The following is a 19,375-nucleotide window of genomic DNA, read 5'->3' as shown; positions in this document are numbered from 1 at the left end:
ATAGCCTTGCTTGCATGCAGATGGCCACCTACAATGGGAACTGTAAAATCTGTTTAGTGTGAGCTTCTGAGCAGTGTGGCAATGTGATCTGATTGAAATGCCATCAAAGTGCAGCATAATGACACCCTCAAATGTGCAAAGGCTCAGGGATTGTAACACTCACAAACCTCACTGGAAAGCCCGTATGGGGGTCTAACCCTGGCAGTGGAGGAAGAACCCATGAGGGCTCCACAAATGGGGGCACTGAGAGAGAAAAACGCCACCTTTAAAACTATAAACACTGACAGGGTCAGCATGTGGGAAGAGGAAGAGGGTCAGAGAGGGCGGAAGGGGGATGGGAGGGTAACGAGGCGATGGATATCTAAATACATTATGTACAAGTATGAAAATGCCGTAATGAAACTCATTATGTATAATCCACGCTAACGGAGAGCATTAAAAAAGTAAGATAACAGGACTGCAACCCCCCCCCCCCGAAGAACTAGATTAAGAAGTGTGGACGGGGCAGCTACGCGCTTCATCCGTTATAATGTGTCAAGGAAGACTGAGTTTGGCTTTTGTCAGTTGAGAAGGCTCTTATTACACCTATCACTGACTTTGTGTATATACCTTTGAAATTGGCAAATTGGGAGGAAGAAAAATAGCCAAGTAAGAATAGATCATTTCAGAGACTAGACGTCTAACTGCTATGGAGCCTGTTCTAGTATATGTGAGTCCCTGGTTTGGAACTGCAGTGTTCTCACACACCTGTGCACACACAAACATTGAGATAAATAGAAAACAGAGGCAATGACGATGAATAGCATAGTGACTGAATCAAAGGTAAGACTTAAGTCAGTGCCCAAGGTGAACTCACCTGACATTGGCTGAACAATTTAATTAGCAGTCTTTTATTAGAATGTAATTACATGTGGGCTTGGAGATGGCTTATAGGCTAGAGAGCTTACTCTCCTCCCAGGGGACTAGGTTTGGATCCTAGCACCCACGTCAGGTGGCTCACAACTGTCTAACTTCAGCTCTAGGGGTCTGGCGCCCTCTTCTGGCTTATGAGGACACCTGCACACACACGGTGCACATAAATCCACACAGGCATATGCATATCCATATACATAGACATTAATTGCATTTTACTTACTGTGTGTATGTAGGGTGTGTGTGTTTGGTTACCATGGTACCTGAGAGGAGGTCAGAGGACAAACTGTGGTAACTCTTTTTCCCTCTGCTGTGTGTGTCCTGGGGATCAAATTCAGGTCATCAGACTGGGCAGCAAGTATGTACTCTTACTGAGCAACTTCACTATCTCCAAGTTTCAATTCTTTTCTAAACTAAAATTGTGCTGGTTGCTTGTATGTCAAAACCATTCAAAAAGGCAAAGGGTAGTTAAAAATACAAAAACAGCTGGGTGGTGGTGGCGCACATTTTTAACCCCAGCACTTGGGAGACAGAGGTAGGTGGATATCTGTGAGTTTAAAGCCAGCTTGGTCTACAAAGCTAGTTCCAGGAAAGATGGGGTTGTTACACGGAGAAACTGTCTCAAAAAATCCTGCCCCCCCACACCTCCCCCCAAAAAAACACTGTGAGAGTAGTAGGTCAAAGGTTAAGAGTACTGGCTGCTCTTCTAAAGGACTAGGGTTTGATTCCCAGCACCCACATGGCGGCTAACAACTGTCCGCAACTCCAGTTCCAAGGCCTCTGATGCCCTCTTCTGGCTCTCACAAACACTAGGCACATGTGTGAAGCACACACATGTATGCAGACACAATACTCATATACATTAAATAAGAAAATTAAAAAAATAGACATGTTCAGACTAGAAGAGAGCAGGGATACTATTTAAATACAAAAGCTAAAGCTTTGAGAGAATGCTACACTGCAGAGAATCATGTTGCAGACAGAACTGCATTCAGAGAGTAGCAAGCATTGGCAAGGGGAAGTGCTCTGTTCCAGCCCCACAGGTGTTTGGGTATTTGCTGAGGTCAGAGGTGTTGAGCACCTGAGGTATATGTGGGTCTGCTCTGCAGCTTGTGCTGCTGCTAGCTCTGTCTTAGTTGGTAGTCTGTTGCTGTCAAGACACACCATGATCAAGGCAAATTTTATAAAAGAAACCCTTTAATAGGGCTTGCTTATAGTTTCAGAGGTTTAGTCCATTGTCATCATTGTGGAAAGCTTGGGGTCTTGCCACTAGACATGGTGCTGGACAGGTAGCTGAGCCTTCTACATCCTCATGCACAGGCAGCAGGAAGAGAGAGCCACTAGGTCTGGCTTGAGTTTTTGAAATCTCAAAGCCCCTGTAGGTGGAGCTTTGTCCCACCAACTGGCTTCCAAATACTCACATAGAGATTTATTATTAATTATAAATGCTCATCCAACAGCTTAGACTTGTTGCTAACTATCTCTTACATCTTAAATTAATCCATATTTCTTATCTGCGCTCTACATGTTGGTACCTTTTTTCAACATGGCATGTTCATCTGCTTCCTCTGTGTCTGACTGGTGACTCCTCAAGACCCCGCCCTTCTTCTCAGCATCCTCTCAGTTTGACTGTCCTGTCTAACCTCTTTCTGTCTCTCTATTAGCCAATCAGCTCTTTATTAAGTCAATGAGAGTAATATATATTCACAGTGTGCAGAAGGATTATTCCACAGTGAGCCTTAATGACACACTTTTTTCCAACAAGGCCACACTGCCTAATTCTTCTCAAGTAGTGACACTTCTTAATGACTAAGCATTCAAATCTATGAACCTATGGGGGCTGTTCTTATCCAAAACTTTCTTAATGACCAAAGTTGATCACCAGCTCTGTAGGGCAAGATTTTGCTAATATTTTTTTCTCTCTTTGTGGCGTCATACAGATTAAAACAAAATTTAAAATTAGACTTACTCATTTTATTTTATGTGTAAGTATTTTGCCTACATATAAGTCTGTGCACGACATGCACGCTTGGTGTCCAGGAAAGTCAGATGAAGGCATAGGATCTCCTCTAAGTAGAGTTACAGGTGGTTGTTGTCTTAGTTAGGGTTTCTATTACTGTGAAGGGACACCACGGCCATGGCAACATTTAATGAGGAAAGCATTTAATTGAGGCTAGCTTACAGGTTCGGAGGTTTAGTTCATTATCATCATGGCAGGAAGCATGGTGGCAGACAGGCAGACATGGTTGGTGTTGGAGAAGGAGCTGAGAGCTCTACACCCTGAACTCCAGGCAGCAGGAAGAGAGAGCCACACTGGGCCTGAGTTGATCATTTGAAACCTGAAAGCCCATCCCTAGTGACAATTCCTTCAACCATGCCACACCTACTCCAACGAAGCCACACTCCCTAATAGTACCACTCCCTAGAAGCCAATGGGAGCCATTTCCATTCAAGCCACCACAGTGAACCATCTTTGGGTGCTGGGCAGCAAGTGTACTTACTTGCTGAGCCATCTCTCCAACCCCTTCGTACAGACTTAAAAAGTCATTTTCCTTTGGTTCTAGGGAACTTTCAGGAAGAATGAAGTTAGCTCATGTTTATGTCACCATTCGAAGAGTTATAATACTGTTTTAAAGATTAAAATATTGTTTTATAATATCAAGAATACACAAGTGAGTAGTTCTTCATTGTGTTTACCAAAATACCATAAAAAGAGAAAATAAGCATTTTGGAGGAAAAATATACAAGTATACTAAGTAATTTAAAGTGTAAAGGCAGAGTGAGTAGATTAAAAGATTAAACTAGGTTTGGTGGGGCACACCTTTAATCTCAGCATTTGAGAGGTTGAGGCTGGTCAATCTTTGTGAGTTCAAGGCCAGCTTTGTCTACATAGTGAGTTGTAGGACAGCCACAGCTACATAAGACCCTATCTTGAAAAACAAAACAAATACATTTATGTAAAATTAATAAATTTGAACATGTAACAACTCTTTATTCCATAAACCGATACTGCATTTTTCTATAAAGTAACCCAAGGTACAGTTAAATGTTGTGTACAGTGAGAGACTTCCATTTTTCTATAAAGTAATCTAAGGAACAGTTAAAAATAGTGTGTACAGTGAGAGACTTAGGTGTCATTTAAAAACTCTCCCATTCAGATCAGCTAACAGTTTACTGTGAAATCACAGGGGCATTAGGGCAGTTCTGGTTGAGATACAAGGACTAAGACAAGACTTCACAAGGGTCTCACTCAAAAGGACCTTCTCCAGGGTACAGTTTCAGAGTACCAATAAAGATGGAAATAGTTCTAAAGATGTAACATTTCCACTTTGGAACATAAAATTATGAGCTTACATTGTCACCTTCTGTTCAAGACACATGGTTGTAGGAGGAATTTGGATTATATAGAAGCATGTTCAGTCAGCTAATTCTCCTGACTTAGCAGATTTAAGTCTCCATGTGCTGTTGAGAGATAGTGGCATTTCAGAGGAAGAGGGAGTCTGTTCTAGGACTGTTTAAAATGTGTGGGGCAGATAAGGACACAATGCAGTTAGGGAGGAGATACAGAAAGGACTAGAATAGAAGGCAGGGTCGGGAGTAGGAGAGGGAGTGAGGCCCTGGTGGATATGTTTCTCTTTCTCTCTGAGACAGGGCCTCATCATGTAGACCTTGCTGGCTTGGAACTCACTGTGTACACCAGTCTGGCCTAGAACTCCCAACATCTGTCTGCCTGTGCCATCTGCATGCTGGGACTAAAGGCATGTGCCACCATGCCCGGTTCCTAAGTGAATACCTTTGATTTTGAACCTGGGGTCCACATGTGACACTGGCGTTGCTGTACACCACTGTGTGCTACCCTTAGCTTCTGTCTTTTCTGTCTTTCCAGACTTGCACGTGGGTGGTCTCAGGTCAGGGAGTGGATGGTGCCTGTCTCTGCCATTCTGGCTGGCTTTTGAAAGGAAGTATTAAAACACAGAACCAAGGGCTGTTAATACAAAAATTAATAACTTTTCCTTCCTTCTTCTTTTTTTTTTGAGGATCTCACTTTAAGTCTGGTCTGGAGCTTAATGTGTAGTTCAGGCTAGCCTCAAACTCAAGTCAATATTCCTGCCTTGGCCACCTAAGTGCTGATATTAGGCTTGGCCCCCCCTTTTTTTTCAGTGAAAGTTGATGGTCTTACATGCTTACAACATGTTTGGGAAAACCTGGTTAGCATAGTTCTTCCCATGGGATTCAAAACACATGTGACACCAGAGGAAAAATATAGAATTCAGTATGGGGGGGGGCGACTTTCAGAGTAGAAACATAATGAAGGCAGCCTTAAGGAAAAGATGTGTTAGAGATGATCACTTAACCTTTTAAACTAATTACAGTTTAGGAAATGTCCATTTCAGTGCATTGCATGCATGTTGGTGGTTCCAAGGCTTATGTCAGTGTGCGAGGCAATAGCTACCGTGGTGAAGAGTGTGTAAGTATGGCCCATGGATTTCACACAGTCATGGCAAAGTCACCTGATAGGGCACTCCTGCGAAGTGACCCATGGCTGTTTAACTCAAGATAAGCAGCAGTAAGGAAATCATCAGTTTATACATGCAGATGGTAACATCCTCGTGGAAAGAGTTTACAAAAAAAAAAAAATTGGTTGGTAGACACTAAATTCTTTTGGAGACTGCATCTAACTCATGGGAGAAAGTACATATGAGATACTATTCAGTAGTGAAACAACATTGAAGATGAGATCGGGTTTGCTGTTAGACTTAGGAAATATTTCCAAAAATAGTAAATCTAAACATTGGGGGGTTGAGATAGACATTCAGATGAAGGATGAATATAGGGGGTTTAAATTATTTACCTGAAATCACATGACTGTGTCTGGGACTTGAACTCAGTCTTGTGGTGCCATGAAACTGCCTCATGTTAGAACCATGTACTGTTTGCTGTTATATCAATTATATTATGGTCTATGGTCATACTACCCTGAACACGCCTGATCTCATCTGATCAATTATATTATGTATATGTTTATGATAGTAATGACCAATATTCCTTTTGGATTATAGTTTACCATTTTATTAAATGAACATAATGCTTTTTTAGTATACCCTTTGTTTTTGCCAATTTCTTTTTTTCTTACTGTTATAATACTGCGTACTGCAGGGAACATTTTTTTTTGATGCATGTTTTTGCATGTATGCAAAATGCTGTTATGATGGTGAATTCCTAAACAGTTGCTGGTTGTATAATAGGTTCTACACATTGAACATTTTGATAGATAATCTGAGGCTGCCCTTTACAATTGTTCTTCAGCTTCCCATTGCCAGCAGTGCAGAACCTACCCCCACCATCAATATCAGTCACACTTGAATGGTTTGTAATACATTTACAGATGGATTTAGTGACATTTGCTGTCTCTTTTGAAATACTGAGTCTTCCCGTATTAAGATGGCTCAGTGTGTCTGCTTGTGTGTATGGAGAGGCCTTCGCACATGCAGTTCAATATTGAGGCTGCTCTGTGGTTGAGGCATTCTCAGTGAGATCTTTTTATTCAGCAGGTGCTCCTGTCAGTTTTCATATTTAGTAGCTATCATCTCTGAGTTCCTTATTGCTTTTTGTTTGTTACTTAACTTTCCTCTGGCATTCTTTAATTTTATAACATAGACTACAATAACATTATAAAATATAGTTATAGAATATTATATAACAACCATTCGCATATTGTATTTGTAGGTCTTGGAGGAATGCCTGAGAGGTTCAGGGCACTCTCCTAGAGGATTCAGGTTCAGTTTCCAGTGCCTACATGGCTGCTCACAACCATCTATAACTCCAGTTCCATGGCATTCGATGCCTCTTCTGACCTCTGCAGGCATTGTACACATGTAGTACACAGACATACATGCAGGCAAAACACCTGTACATATTTAATAAACATGAATAATCATAAAAATAAATCTTAAAAATTGTTTGTTTCCTCTTCCTCGTTTTTTAAAAAGATTTTTCATATGATTTGTAGTATCTAATTTCCCCTGGACAAGTTAAACCAGAGAAGCAGCTGTAGTTTCCTTGGCTGATTCTTGGCTTCAGTAGAGAAGTATCTAGACTTCATCTGTCATGGTTTGAGAGATCCCAAGCCCTTGTCACCTTGTAAGGATTAAATGTGTCTGTCATGGGTGTATGCTTTCTTCATTGTTAGTTTGGTCTAGTTTGTTTTTCTACTTGTAAGTTGTGTAATATTTTAAATAGAAATGCAGTTTCTTCATGGAATGCCTAAGCAGAGTGCTCTAATTGTTATACCTGGGTCCTTCATCTGGACTTCTGGTCATTGTTAAACTTGATGTGTAGATGTCTTTTTATATCATGATTGTGGTGAGTAGTTAGTTACTTCACTAGAATGTGACCATGAGGTCAGGGAGCTTGTGTTTCATAAATGGAAAGGTGAGTGCATGTGATGTAGGTTAGATCTGGGAGTTAGATCTGGGAATTAGTTCTAGTCTGGCTGACAGAACCCTTGGGAACAAAGGGAATAGGATGTTAAAATGCAGGTACCAGATTCTTTCTGGAGATTCTTGCTCTGGGCCCAGGGAGTTAGTTGTATGGTAGGTTTTTGTCATGGGCAACTGGAACTTTCCATGCACCTGCTTAGATGGTCTTAAACTTGCTTATGAGATTCAACTGGAAGTCATGTTTTGATAGACATTGGGAAGACCAAGATCTTTGGGTTGTTTCCCTTCTCTCTTAGTGTTCTAGGTGACTCAACAGTGTGAGCTACATAGATTATAGTCAGTAAACCGATACCCATGGGAAGCTTGGCTTGTGAATGGGAATGTTCCAGACTTATTGATTGGGTTTTATTTGTTGACTATTTGGAGGGGGTAGGTTCAGGAAAGTGTTTGGATATAGGCACCTTATGGGGTTCCTTTTGCAGCTATAATTCATAGGTACTCAGAGAAGTGGTGGGAGCCCATATTGATAGAGAATTTATTAAAATTTTGAATTTGAAAATTTGTGTTAGATATTCCTTATATTATGATTTGAAGTAATGAAATTCAAAGATATTTAATGTAGTAAGGCAGTCTGAAAGACATTTAATTCTTATGATGTGATTATAGTCTGTGTCTTTGCCAGTGCTGCCCCCCCCCCATGTCCCATGGAGGGTAGGAAAGAGTCTCACAGTTTGGCATGTAAAGACGTAATATATCTTTAGTAGTTTGCCTCAGGTGTGAAAATCACTGCATAATGCTACAGATGCTTAAGGTGCCTTCACAGCACCGTGGGAGACAGGTGCTGATGGATGTGTGGGGTCAGAGTGTCACTCCAGATGTTCTGGATGGCAGTGACAGTTTTGTTGGAAGTTTGGAGCCGTAGGTCAAAGAGTTCCCGTCCACTTCTCAAGTCTCATCTCATTGCAGTGGCATCGGTCGGGGTTCAGGGAGGAACACTGTGTCAGGAAGATGGGATGGAGCTGTTGAAGGATATCTGGTGTCTACTAGAGTCACCATGAGGGTCATTTCATCCGCACCAGCCCTCAAGTCAGACTGACTCTGGTACAAAGAGCCATGCTTGTGGCTTAGGGCAAAGTACATTTTTAAAAATGAAACATAAAAAAATATTTTTTGCTGAAGCATCTTATGTTGACAAAGTACATAAAAACCCATAAAATTAGTACTTTTTAAAAAATAAAGCATGATTTTTTTTTCCTGAAGGGTCTCATGTATCCCAGGCTGGTCCCAAACTTGCTGTGTTACAGAAGCTGAGGATAACCTTGAGCTGTCACTCTTTCTGCCTTTGCCCCCCCCCCCATGTGCCAGGCTTATAAGTCTGTGCTACCATACCTAACTATCTTTCAAAATTATAAGTAAAGATATATTTCAAACATCTAGAAAAATGATAGTAAAATAATAAGTGAAACTTACAAGCATAACATTGTATCATTTTTATGTATGTTATCTCCATAGTATTATTGCCCCAACTATACTGAAGGGGGTATGGAAATCAACATACAGAGAGGTGAAGTAGTTTCCTCAGATTTGGCAAATAGCAGAGGTAGGAATCCAGGCTATCCAGTGCCAAAGGACATGGTCTGTTTTGTTTGTTTGTTTGTTTTTGTTTTTGAGATGGAGTCTCACTATGTAGCTCTGATTGTCCTGGAACTTGCTCTGTAGACCAGGCTGGCCTAGAACTCACAGAGATCTGCCTGCCTCTGTCTCCCAAGTGCTGGGATTAAGGCATGTGCCATTATGAAAGGGCATAGTCTTAAATAACAACAACAACAAAAACCCTTGATTAAAACATGTCAAACATGAATGACACTTAACATCTAATATTAATAAATGCCTACATTTTGAACCCATTACATGTAGTAGATCTTTTCTCATCTGAAGAGTAGTTCATGTTAGAGTCTGTTTTTTTTTCTGGTTTCATCACTTTTTCTTCCTCTGACCTTCAGCATCTCCCTGTTAAAGGTCAGTCCTGCTCCGAGTAGTCAGCATCTGGCAAGAATGCTGTAGGTACTTAGGAAATTCTTCTACATGCCCAGATACTATCCCAGGAGCAGAGATTGGGCCATAAACACCAGGAACTCATAAGCTAACAGTGAGAAAGCATGGATTTATTTAAGTGACTTGTATGCAGTGTTACAGTTTTGGAGGGTAGGTGGCAAATGGATGGCATGGCTTGTTAAAAAAAAAAAAACATAATTAGGCATGATTTAGTGATTTCTGGTCTGATTATTAGTTCTTTAAGCTTTATAGCCTTGGGTCAGTAACTCAGTCCATTGGAGCATATCTCCAGAATGATTGTCATGTTAGGGATGAGCTGGCTGTCTTTGTTTTTGAGTCTGTCACTATGTAGCTGGCCTTGATCTGGCTATTTCCTGCCTCAGCCTCCATTGGGCTGGGATTATAGCTGTGACACCATGCTGGTCTGGTTTTGGATTCTCAAATTCAGTCTGTGTTGGCTTCATTCACTAAAACCTGCAGACTCTGGGTTGGCCTAGAAACTTCCTCTCCCATGGGTCTGTGATCCCCGATGTGGGAGACTGTGCATCCACTTGGTTATTAATTTCTGTTCCTAGATCTCTGGTAGGGGCTTCAGATGGGTCTTGTCTCATAGGGCTGAGGAGTCTCGGAGTCTGGCCTCGCCCTGTCCTGTGGTGTGAAGAATTTAAACTTGGGAAGGTGGGCAATGGGTACAAACACAGCCCCTTGCTTGTTTTACTCACTGTGCTTTCAAAAATCCCAAATCCGGCATATGGTAAAGTATAGTTTTAAGAAATCATAAAATTGGCTGGGTGTTGGGAGGCAGAGGCAGGTGGATCTCTGAGTTCCAGGCCAGCATGGTCTACAGAGCTAGTTCCAGGACAGGTTCCAAAAGAATACAGAGAAACCCTGTCTCAAAAAACAAAACAAAACAAACTCACAAAATTACAAGAATTTAGAATATCAAATGGAAACATTTAACATCAAACATCTTGAAATAATTTGTAAATGAGAAGAAAAGTCCCTTTCCAGTCCTGGGAAGTGTTTTAGCCCTGTAAGCACAGGCTGGTTGTGTTGACCACTGTGAAGAGCTCTGCTGAGGAGGGGCGCTGGTCCTTAGCTCCTGGTATGTTTTTCTGGGTACTCTTCCAGCAGATGGTCTGGGTGACGTTCCACTCCCCTCCCCCCTTTATATTTAGGAGATTATCGAATGCTTTTGGAACAGAAAGTAGTATTTTGGCATTTGTTTTCGTAAAGACTTTTGGAATCTACCAGTATCTTGACAGAAAGTGGGCTTCTTCTGAAGCGAGATGGTAGAGAGATGCTCCTGTCAGATGAACCCCAGAAGAGCTGTGTCTAGACATATGCCATGGCATTTTAAGAAAATTATATAATCAATCTCTAACACTCCAAAAGTTCAGGAAGTTAGGAAGAGCGTGTGTTGGAGTTAGCCAAATAGTTAGACGGGCTCCTTTTCTCCGTTTCACTAGCTCTTTAGTCTGGGTAGCTTAGCTTTTCAGGGCCCTGGTTTTCCTTTCTACGAAAGTGGGATAATTGTATTTTCTTGTGTTCTTGTGATGGCCAGTAGAGTGTGAGAGTCAGGAGGGACAGAGAGACGGGCGTGAGTATCAGTCACGTTTGTGCTCTGTCACAAATAAGCTGATACTGAAAGCTTGACAACTCGACTTTGATATGATGCTCAGTGAGCACAGTTTGTTTCCCTGGTTTTTTTTTTTTTTATTTCAAGGGCATAGTCTAGGCTTGGTGTGCTTTTAATGAAAGACATGAGTGGGATGTGGTTGGGAGCATTGCCATCTAAACCTGTGTTGATGACTTTGTGCTTTTAGGTATACCAAGCTTGGCTACGCAGGCAACACTGAGCCACAGTTCATTATTCCGTCATGTAAGTAAAGCTCTTCCTTGGGTTCTAAAGGCTTGTGTTTCTCAGCATTTTAAAGCATTCCAGTTCTGTGTATCAAGGTGTTTGAATGTTTTTAGTCTTCTTTTAGACCGTCATTCCAATTCCCGGGAAGGGCTGTCTATTTTGAATGTTGCTACAGGAGGAGGCCATGGCCCAAACCTCCTTAGCAGCCCTCTTGTTCTTGATTCCTTTCTCTGTCATCGGCTTTCTGGTTTTACCTTGGGAGGCTGCAGGGGCATTTCATTGTGACAGGAGTGTCCCTACTGCCTGGAACAGTCGCTTTGGTTCTTCAAGGTTGATCTGTGGTTGTAAGGATACACAGTGTCACTGGTAGCATGGCACCAATCACTGTTGAAAGACTTTATTTTTTCAGTGGAAGTAGAGGTCTACTGATTGTTCTTACTGTTCAGAAGTGTTCTGCTTTGTTTAACTTTCATCAGCAAAGGGCGATGCACTTAGGTGTCATATGTTGTTCTTCTTACCTGTTCCTTATTGTCAACGGGAGTCTCCCCAAGGGCTAGTTAGGCTTTAGAGATAGAATCCTCTAGTTTGAATCCCAGGATAGTTTACCCAAGGGAAAGCTGAATGAACCCAAACCTAAGGGGAAACTTGACTTCCCATGTGCTCTTGCTGAGATCCTAGGACCCAGCTTGCACATTAATGGAGGAGAGCTTGTGTAGATTATATTCAGCTCAAGCCGAAGCCTTTTTGTGGTTGGTGTGAGCATCAGCTCACTAGATAATGCACTCCAGATTCCTTGAGGGGATTTAAGCCACAAGCTACAGTGGCCTACACAGCTTGGGGAGTAAAGATGTCTCATATGGGCTTTTCCTGGTGATGGTGTTACTGGTCTGCTGTGTCTTCATTTTAAATTCATGAAGTGGAGTGTTTGTCTGGAAAGGCTGCCTTATAAATAGCAGACAAGGGGGCTTACTCAACAGAGCCCTAATCCAGTTCTGGAAGCCCAGAGTCCAAGTTCAAGGTGCTGCTGCTGTTGGTGTCTGGTGAAACTTTTTTTTTTGTTTTTTTGGTTGGGCTTACAGAGGAGCTGTCTTCCTTCCCATTGGGTCTCCATGTTGTCTTTTCTCTGTGTGAAAATGTGTGTGTGAGAAAACTGGTGTCCCCTTTTGTAAGGCCACCACTGTATTAGGACCCTGCCTTCATGACCTTTTAACATTCACTGATGTTCATAAAAGTCCTGTCTCCAAATTCAGTCATGCTGGAAGTTGGGGCTTCTTTTTGTGGAGGCATAGTTAGGTCCATGACATTTGACATCTGTACAGTGATCAGGCACTGTGAATTTTATTAGGATGAATGATCATTCCATGCTGGGTTGACAAATTGGACTTTCTGGGTTTTGAAAGCAGAAATGAGATTTTTAACCTTGTTAAGTGCGTCAGCTAAAAAGAACTGACCATGTCCCCTTTGCTTTGCTCTGATGCCATCTAAGACTCAACAGTACTCAGTTGGCTGCACCACTTAACCTGTCCATTCATAGAGGGGATTGAAGGCTGCCATCAGCGGGACTCACAGTCAGGAGGTAGGGGAGAGCTCTCAGACTGGGGCTGTTGTCAGAACCTTAGCAGTGGCAAAAGCTAGAAAACAATGCAGTGCCAAAGGGCAGGGAGTAAGAGGATGGCAATAAAAAAGATTTGTCTTATCTGTTTAAAACTCTACTTATTTATTTTTATGTATATAGGTATTTTGTCTGCATGTATATCTTGTACCATGTGTGTAGTGTCTGCGGAGGCTAGAAGGTGTTGGATTATCTGGGACTGGGGTTACAGATGGTTTTGAGCCACAGTGTGGGTGCTGGGAATTGAACCCAGGTTCTCTGGAAGAGGGGACATGCTCTTAATTGCTGAGCCATCTCCTTATTCTCATCAGTTACTTTGTAATGTGTGTGTGTGTGTGTGTGTGTGTGTGTGTGTGTATGTGTGTGTGTGTGTGTGTAGAGGTCAGAAGTCCCTTGGAGCTAGAGTTATAGGAATCCTGAACCACCTGAGATGGGCGATAGGAGACAAATTCAAGTCCTCTGCAACAGGAGGATGAGCTCTTAACCACTGAGCCTTCTCTCCAGCCCCAGGAATGGTGACACTGTTGGCTGAAATTCTCAAAGGAGAATTGCAGGAATCACAGTTGAAGTTGTTGGGCACATGGGAGGGTGTTTAGATAGATTCAGGGCTTCAGTTACCCAGAGGATTGATTCCCTGCTTGTCTTGGTGCTGAGAGTGGAACTGTTTTTCTGCTTGCAGAGGTCTTGTTTCCAGGACAAGTTGGAGGATGTGCGTGCTAAAGTAGCTTCAGGAGAGCTGGACCTGGAGCTAAAGCCCTAGAACTTGCCTGGGATGCAACAGACCTGCATCCCATAGTGCAGGAGAGAGAAGGAGAGAGAAGGGAAGATGGACAGGAAGATGGGCAGAGAGAGGGAGGGAGGATGTGTGCCAGGGGCTGAAGCAAGACTGTGATCTCCAGGGGCTCAAAGTCAGATTTGGGTGTGTAGAAGTGGAAGCTAACGGAAGCTCCTTGCAGCCTGGCAGGAGATGGGATTGAAGTTTGGAGGAGAGCCATGTGATCAAGACTGGGTTATCTTTCTAGGCAACTGCATTCCCAAGGACTTCCCTCCTGGCCTGGGCACTGGGGCTAGACTGGCATTCCATCTGTTCAGGCTCTGTTTGTGTCTGTTTGTGGAAGCTTCTGTGTAGACTTGGCCTCATTGTTTGGAGGAGGTTTATTTCTTCTTATTCTTGTTTTGGGGTTGGTAGGGACTATTGGGAGCCTCTGGAAGATTCCGTCTGAGGAGGACCACAGCAATAGAAAGGGGACAGTGGAACAGGGAAGGTGGGAGGAAGGGGGTTATTTGTGGCCATTGCTGAAAGCTCTGGGATGAGAGCTTGACTGTAGAGCGGGACGTGGTGTTTTTTTTTTTATTGTTCTTTCTCGAGGCAGGTCTTACTATGTACCCCTGGCTGGCCTAGAACTCTCTGTGTAGACCAGGCTGGCCTCACCCAGATCTACTTGTCATTGCCTCCCTGAGTGCTGAAATGAAATGTATGCCACCACTCCTTGTATTTTTTCTTTAATTAAATATAGCTTTAAAAAAATTGGTTTGGGTAGTAAAATGCAAAAGAGAATATAGTAAAGACCCTTGGACCCACTACCCACAATAAGCGCACTAACATCCCATCTTCATGTCAGAGTAAACATATACACCAACATTCTAACTTCATGTCAGAGTAAGCACATGCATAACATTCCAACTTCATGTCAGAGAAAACACATACACTAACATCCCATCTTCATGTCAGAGTAAACACATACACCAATATTCCAACTTCATGTCAGAGTAAACACATACACCAATATTCCAACTTCATGTCAGAGTAAACACATATACCAATATTCCAACTTCATGTCAGAGTAAACACATACAGTCGTGTGCTGCATAAGGCAGAGCTGGCCTGCATGTGACAGAGGCCTTGGGAGATGTTTTGGTTAGCGTAAGTACACGTGCTATGAGAGCACTCAAGGTGAGTTTCTCAGATGACAGATGTCTGTGATTGACACCTTTCAGGCTGAGTCTTAGCCCCCGTCTTTCTTCCCTGTCCTTTCCCTGTCTTCCCTTGCTTCCCTCCCTCTGGTTATATTTGCAGTCTAGGCCTAGTCTTGTGTTTCAGCTTTACATCATATGTACACGGCTCACCGCTCTGTGAATTTTAGAATGATTTCCTGCAAAGTGTCAGCATTATTTTTAAAACCTCTTCAGGGTTGTTTTAGTATCTGTCACTGCTAATGTGTGCAGGGCTAAAGCTGGAGTCTAGTGAGGACACACAACTGAGTCTCCTTTTGTAGACCAGATCTTAAACTCACAACCCTCTCGCCTCAGCTTCCCTGTGCTGGGATTACAGACATGGGCTGTATGTCCAGCCAAAATATCTAAAACACGCGTGTTTTCCAGCCTTATTATTATACAAGCCAGTGTAGTGAATATCTTAGCACATGCGCTTTTCCTAAGAAGGGATCTGAGAGCTCTGGTTTCACAGTAGCTACACACTTGCTGTCTCATGAGTTCTGTTTTGACCTCAGCCCTCTGGCTACATGAGTGAGGTTCTACTTTTTCACCATTAACCTCAGGTTCAGTGAATGTTGCAGTAGAGCTGAGCATCATTCAGCACTACTCCATGTTTTTGTCCTGTTTTAAAATTTAATTTTTGGACAATTTTTAGTGTCATAGGGTCACTAGGTATCACGTTCTGACTTGTTACAGATATTGTCTCTTATTTTGTGAGTTTTTGCTTTTTTTTTTTTTTTTTTTTTTTTGTGGCACTGGGATCAAACCTTGTGTGTATGAAACACTGAGTTACATTCCTAGCACACTGTCACATTTTTAAATAATTATTTTTTGCCATCTAGAAATTTTAAATTTTGATAGAGTCAAAAATCTCAATGTTTTTCAGCTTGTAATGTTTCTATTTTTAAAAGTGCATTCCCATTCCAAAGACCTCAAAAGGAATTTTGCATTTTAAAGTTAAGTTTTGAATATGTATGAATGATAGCTAGCTAATCCTATTTTCAAGTACAAGCCAGTTGCCCCAACACCAGCGACTGAAAAGTACATTCCAATTTGAAACCCCCTTTCTTGTCACATCGAAGTAACGTTTATGCTTGGGCGTATTTTTTTTTTTTTTTCTTGGCAGAATTTCACCACATATCTCAGAACTTTTAATTCCCCTGCCTCAGCCTCCGGAGCGCTAGGATTGCAGATGTGTGATACACTGCCGGCCCTGTGCTTGCAAACGGTTTGCTCTTTATTCGCTTCATTGTTGTGTTTGCCCATCTCTGCTCCAAGTGTGCGGTTTGAGAGCCACTGTCGCAGTTTTCTTCAGTGACTTTGATTTTTTCATCTTTTAAAACTGATTTAGCTCTTCCTTTATGCTATATGTTTTAGAATCAGTTTAAGTTAATTATAACAAACCATAATGAGGCCTTGATTAGAGATTCTCTTTTATAGCCAATTGCAAATTTTAGCATTTAATGTGATATTCGGGGAAAAGAATGGAATATTCAGTTCCTGTTCATGAATGCAGTGTAGGTGTTTCATTGTTCATTCATATCTTGTGGGGCTTTCAGTAATGTTTTATGATGTTATTTAAATCCTTCTACATGCTTTTTGCTAGATTTATTTTTAGGGACTTGTATGTTTTATTGTGAGTGAATTTATTTCTAAAGTTGAGTTTTCTGATTAGTTATTGCTAGCACGTAAGAACGCCCAGGTGTTGGAGCTACTGAGAATGTGGTTGCTCTTTCAGAGGATCTGGCTTTGGTTCCAGCCTCATATTAGGCAGCTCACGACTGCCTGCAGCTCTAGCTCCAGGAAATCTGTCCTATGCCCTCTTCTGGACTATGTGGTCATTTGCACAAACACATGCACATACTCACATATCAGTGCAGACATATGTGCAAAAGTTAAGATAAAATAAATCATAATAATGTTCTTGAGATTTGTACTTTGTTTTTGCGTTCAGCAACATTTGTTTGATAGTCTGCGAACAGAGCCTTCATCCCCCCCAAACCCCCCTTGTGTTTGTGGAATATGTACATGTTCATAGATGTGTATATATGTGCCTGCCTGTGTGTGGAGGCCAGAGCTTGGTGTTGTCTTTGTTCATTGCTCTTCATGCAATTTTTGACATGGGACCTCTCGCTTAACTTAGAGCTCATGAACTCTGCTAGGCTGGCCAGCCAGTCAACTCCTATTTCTACCTTCCCCTCACTGGGATTCTAGATGCGTTAGTCTCTGTGCTTGGCCTTTACTTGGGGATCCAAACTCAGGTTCTCTTGGTTGCACAGCAAGCATTTTTACTTTGAGTCCCAATGCAGACCGTTGTATTGTCTGCAAGTAATGGTTATGCCTGGCTTCTGGCTTCTAATTCTAGTCCTGCTGTGTTTCCTTATTGTGGCTGTTTTTGTTTTGTGAACATTTATTTATTTATTGTAGGTGGGGTGCACATGCCACAGTATACATGTGGAGCTGAAGACAATATTCAAGAGTCTGTTTTCTTCTACCATATGGGTCCCAGGGGTCATACTCAGGTAGTCAGGCTTGGTAGCAAGCACCCTTACTCCTTAAGCCATCTGGCTGGTCTTTGGTGGCTATTGTGTTGACTGAACCTCTATTAAAATAGTGACCAGATCTGGGGTTACCAGGTGCTTTTGTTTTACTAACTTTAAAGACTTTTAGTGTTTCATTAATGGTTCTATATAGATTTTTATGACCATGCTATTTCAAGTTTTAGCAATGTTCTTAGGGTTGTGCATGGTGATGCATGAGGCCAGAGAGAAAGGAAGTGGGGAGAGAGAGAGAAAGGAGAGAGAGAAGGATAATGCAGTTTGGCCCAGAAAAAAAATACGTGTGCTATGTATTTATAGCATGTACACATTTACAGATATGTTGCAGTTTAGACCATGTATATATCATTATTAGGCAAATGGATGGGCTCAATAGGATGAAAAATGTTCTTTATAAATAGGAAGTTATTGAGTTTAAGTTTATTTTTAGTTATGTATTGAATTCGAAACCAGCCTGGGGGATATCAGACTGACTGTCTTAAACAAAAACTAAAAAGAGAAACAGTAAACTAGAAAAAAGAAACTATCTGGGAGCTGGGTGGGATGGTCCAAGCCTAGGATGACTCTTAGCATTCAGGAGGTTGAGGCAGAAGGATGGGAACCTGCCTGGACCACATAGCAAGAAGAGCTTGTCTCAAAAGCCAAAGCCCAGCCAACCAAACAATAAAATACTATTCTATTCCAGGGACATGACTTTGATACAATGTGTACAGCTACATCTAAAATTGTTATGATTCTAGCGCCCTTGCTTGGTAATTTAATATTCATGTCCCATCTTATCTAGCAGTTGTCTTATTTAAATTGATATTTCTGATTCTTGCTAGGATGAGAATTTCATTTTTAAAAATTAAATTCCAGGAATTTGTTTATTATGCTATGGGATTCTTGATCTTATTTTAAGGGGGGTGACTCTTTGTTTCTGCCATTTTGGGGTAAAAGAGCAAGTCTCCCTCTTGGCCTTTTTGGCTCCTGGTTGTTAGGGTCTCTGTGATACTGCTGGGTGGGGAGATGTCAGGGCTCTGCAGCTTGCTGTGGCCTCTGGGGTAGCTGAGTGACGGAGGTCATTATTTAGACAAGAGCTCTGCTACTGAGCCTCTCATGTAGCCCAAGCTCTGTGTATCTTTATTGCTTGCTTGGATTCCCTTGCTGCTATCTAATTCTCCTACTTCCTTCCTCCTACCTCTTTGTCTCCCACACCCTCCCCCATCAAAACTTAATTCTATTTCTGTAATAATTTGAGGGTGTCAGAAAAAATTTTCTAGTAATAATTATACATCTATATTTACTTGTTTGGAATAATGTTTTACTTTTACTTATTTACTGTTATTAATTATTATTATTATTCCTGTGTGTGTGTGTGTCTGTGTGTGTGTGTGTGTGTGTGTGTGTGTACTTGTGCCACAGTGTGCACAGAGATTGATCAGAGGACAACCTGCTGGAATCTGTTTTCTCCTTCTACCATCTTGGTCCTGGAGACTGAGCTCAGGTCATCAGGCTTGTTGGCACGTTTCTTTACTACTGAGCCATCTTGTCGGCTCTGGAGTGATTTTTAAGATAAGATATCTACAGCAAAGCTAGTATCTTACAGATCTGTTGTTGGACTTGTTTTAAGTGTCCAACTGTGGAAGTGATGGGTGTCCAGCCTGCAGTTTAGGATGATGAGGCTGACACAAAATTACAAACTCCTTTAACTCAGTTGTGCTGTTCTTAACTGAGCTTTGAGGATGACAAAAGCCAGGTAAGGATGAATGAATTCAGAGTAACAGGCTAGAATGCTTTAGCTTGCACAAACATTTGGATTTTGTTCTGTTTTCTTCCTTCCCATCCCTTTGAGTGAAAAGTCAATATGTGTAGTATTTAGAAAGAACATCACTGTGGTCCTGCTGCCCAGGGCCAGCTGTGTCCTGCTTTGGCTGGCAATCTCAGGTCTGCACCTGCG

The 19,375-nt window shown here is 41.8% G+C and overlaps 1 protein-coding gene across 2 annotated transcripts in view; it reads left to right on the top strand.

Moving 5' to 3' along the window:
- The window catches only part of Actr3b (actin related protein 3B), a 90,178-nt gene that overhangs the window by 20,526 nt on the left and 50,277 nt on the right, over positions 1-19,375 (top strand). For both annotated transcript variants that reach the window (XM_051202964.1, XM_051202963.1), the window contains exon 2: positions 11,234-11,289. In XM_051202964.1, coding sequence (XP_051058921.1) covers positions 11,234-11,289 — 56 coding nt within the window. The remainder of the gene's footprint in view (positions 1-11,233; positions 11,290-19,375) is intronic.

This window comes from Phodopus roborovskii, unplaced genomic scaffold (genome assembly GCF_943737965.1).
Source record: "Phodopus roborovskii unplaced genomic scaffold, PHOROB, whole genome shotgun sequence".
NCBI lineage: Eukaryota > Metazoa > Chordata > Mammalia > Rodentia > Cricetidae > Phodopus > Phodopus roborovskii.
The sequence above is the reverse complement of the archived record's forward strand: the minus strand, read 5'-3'. Positions and strand labels throughout refer to the sequence as shown.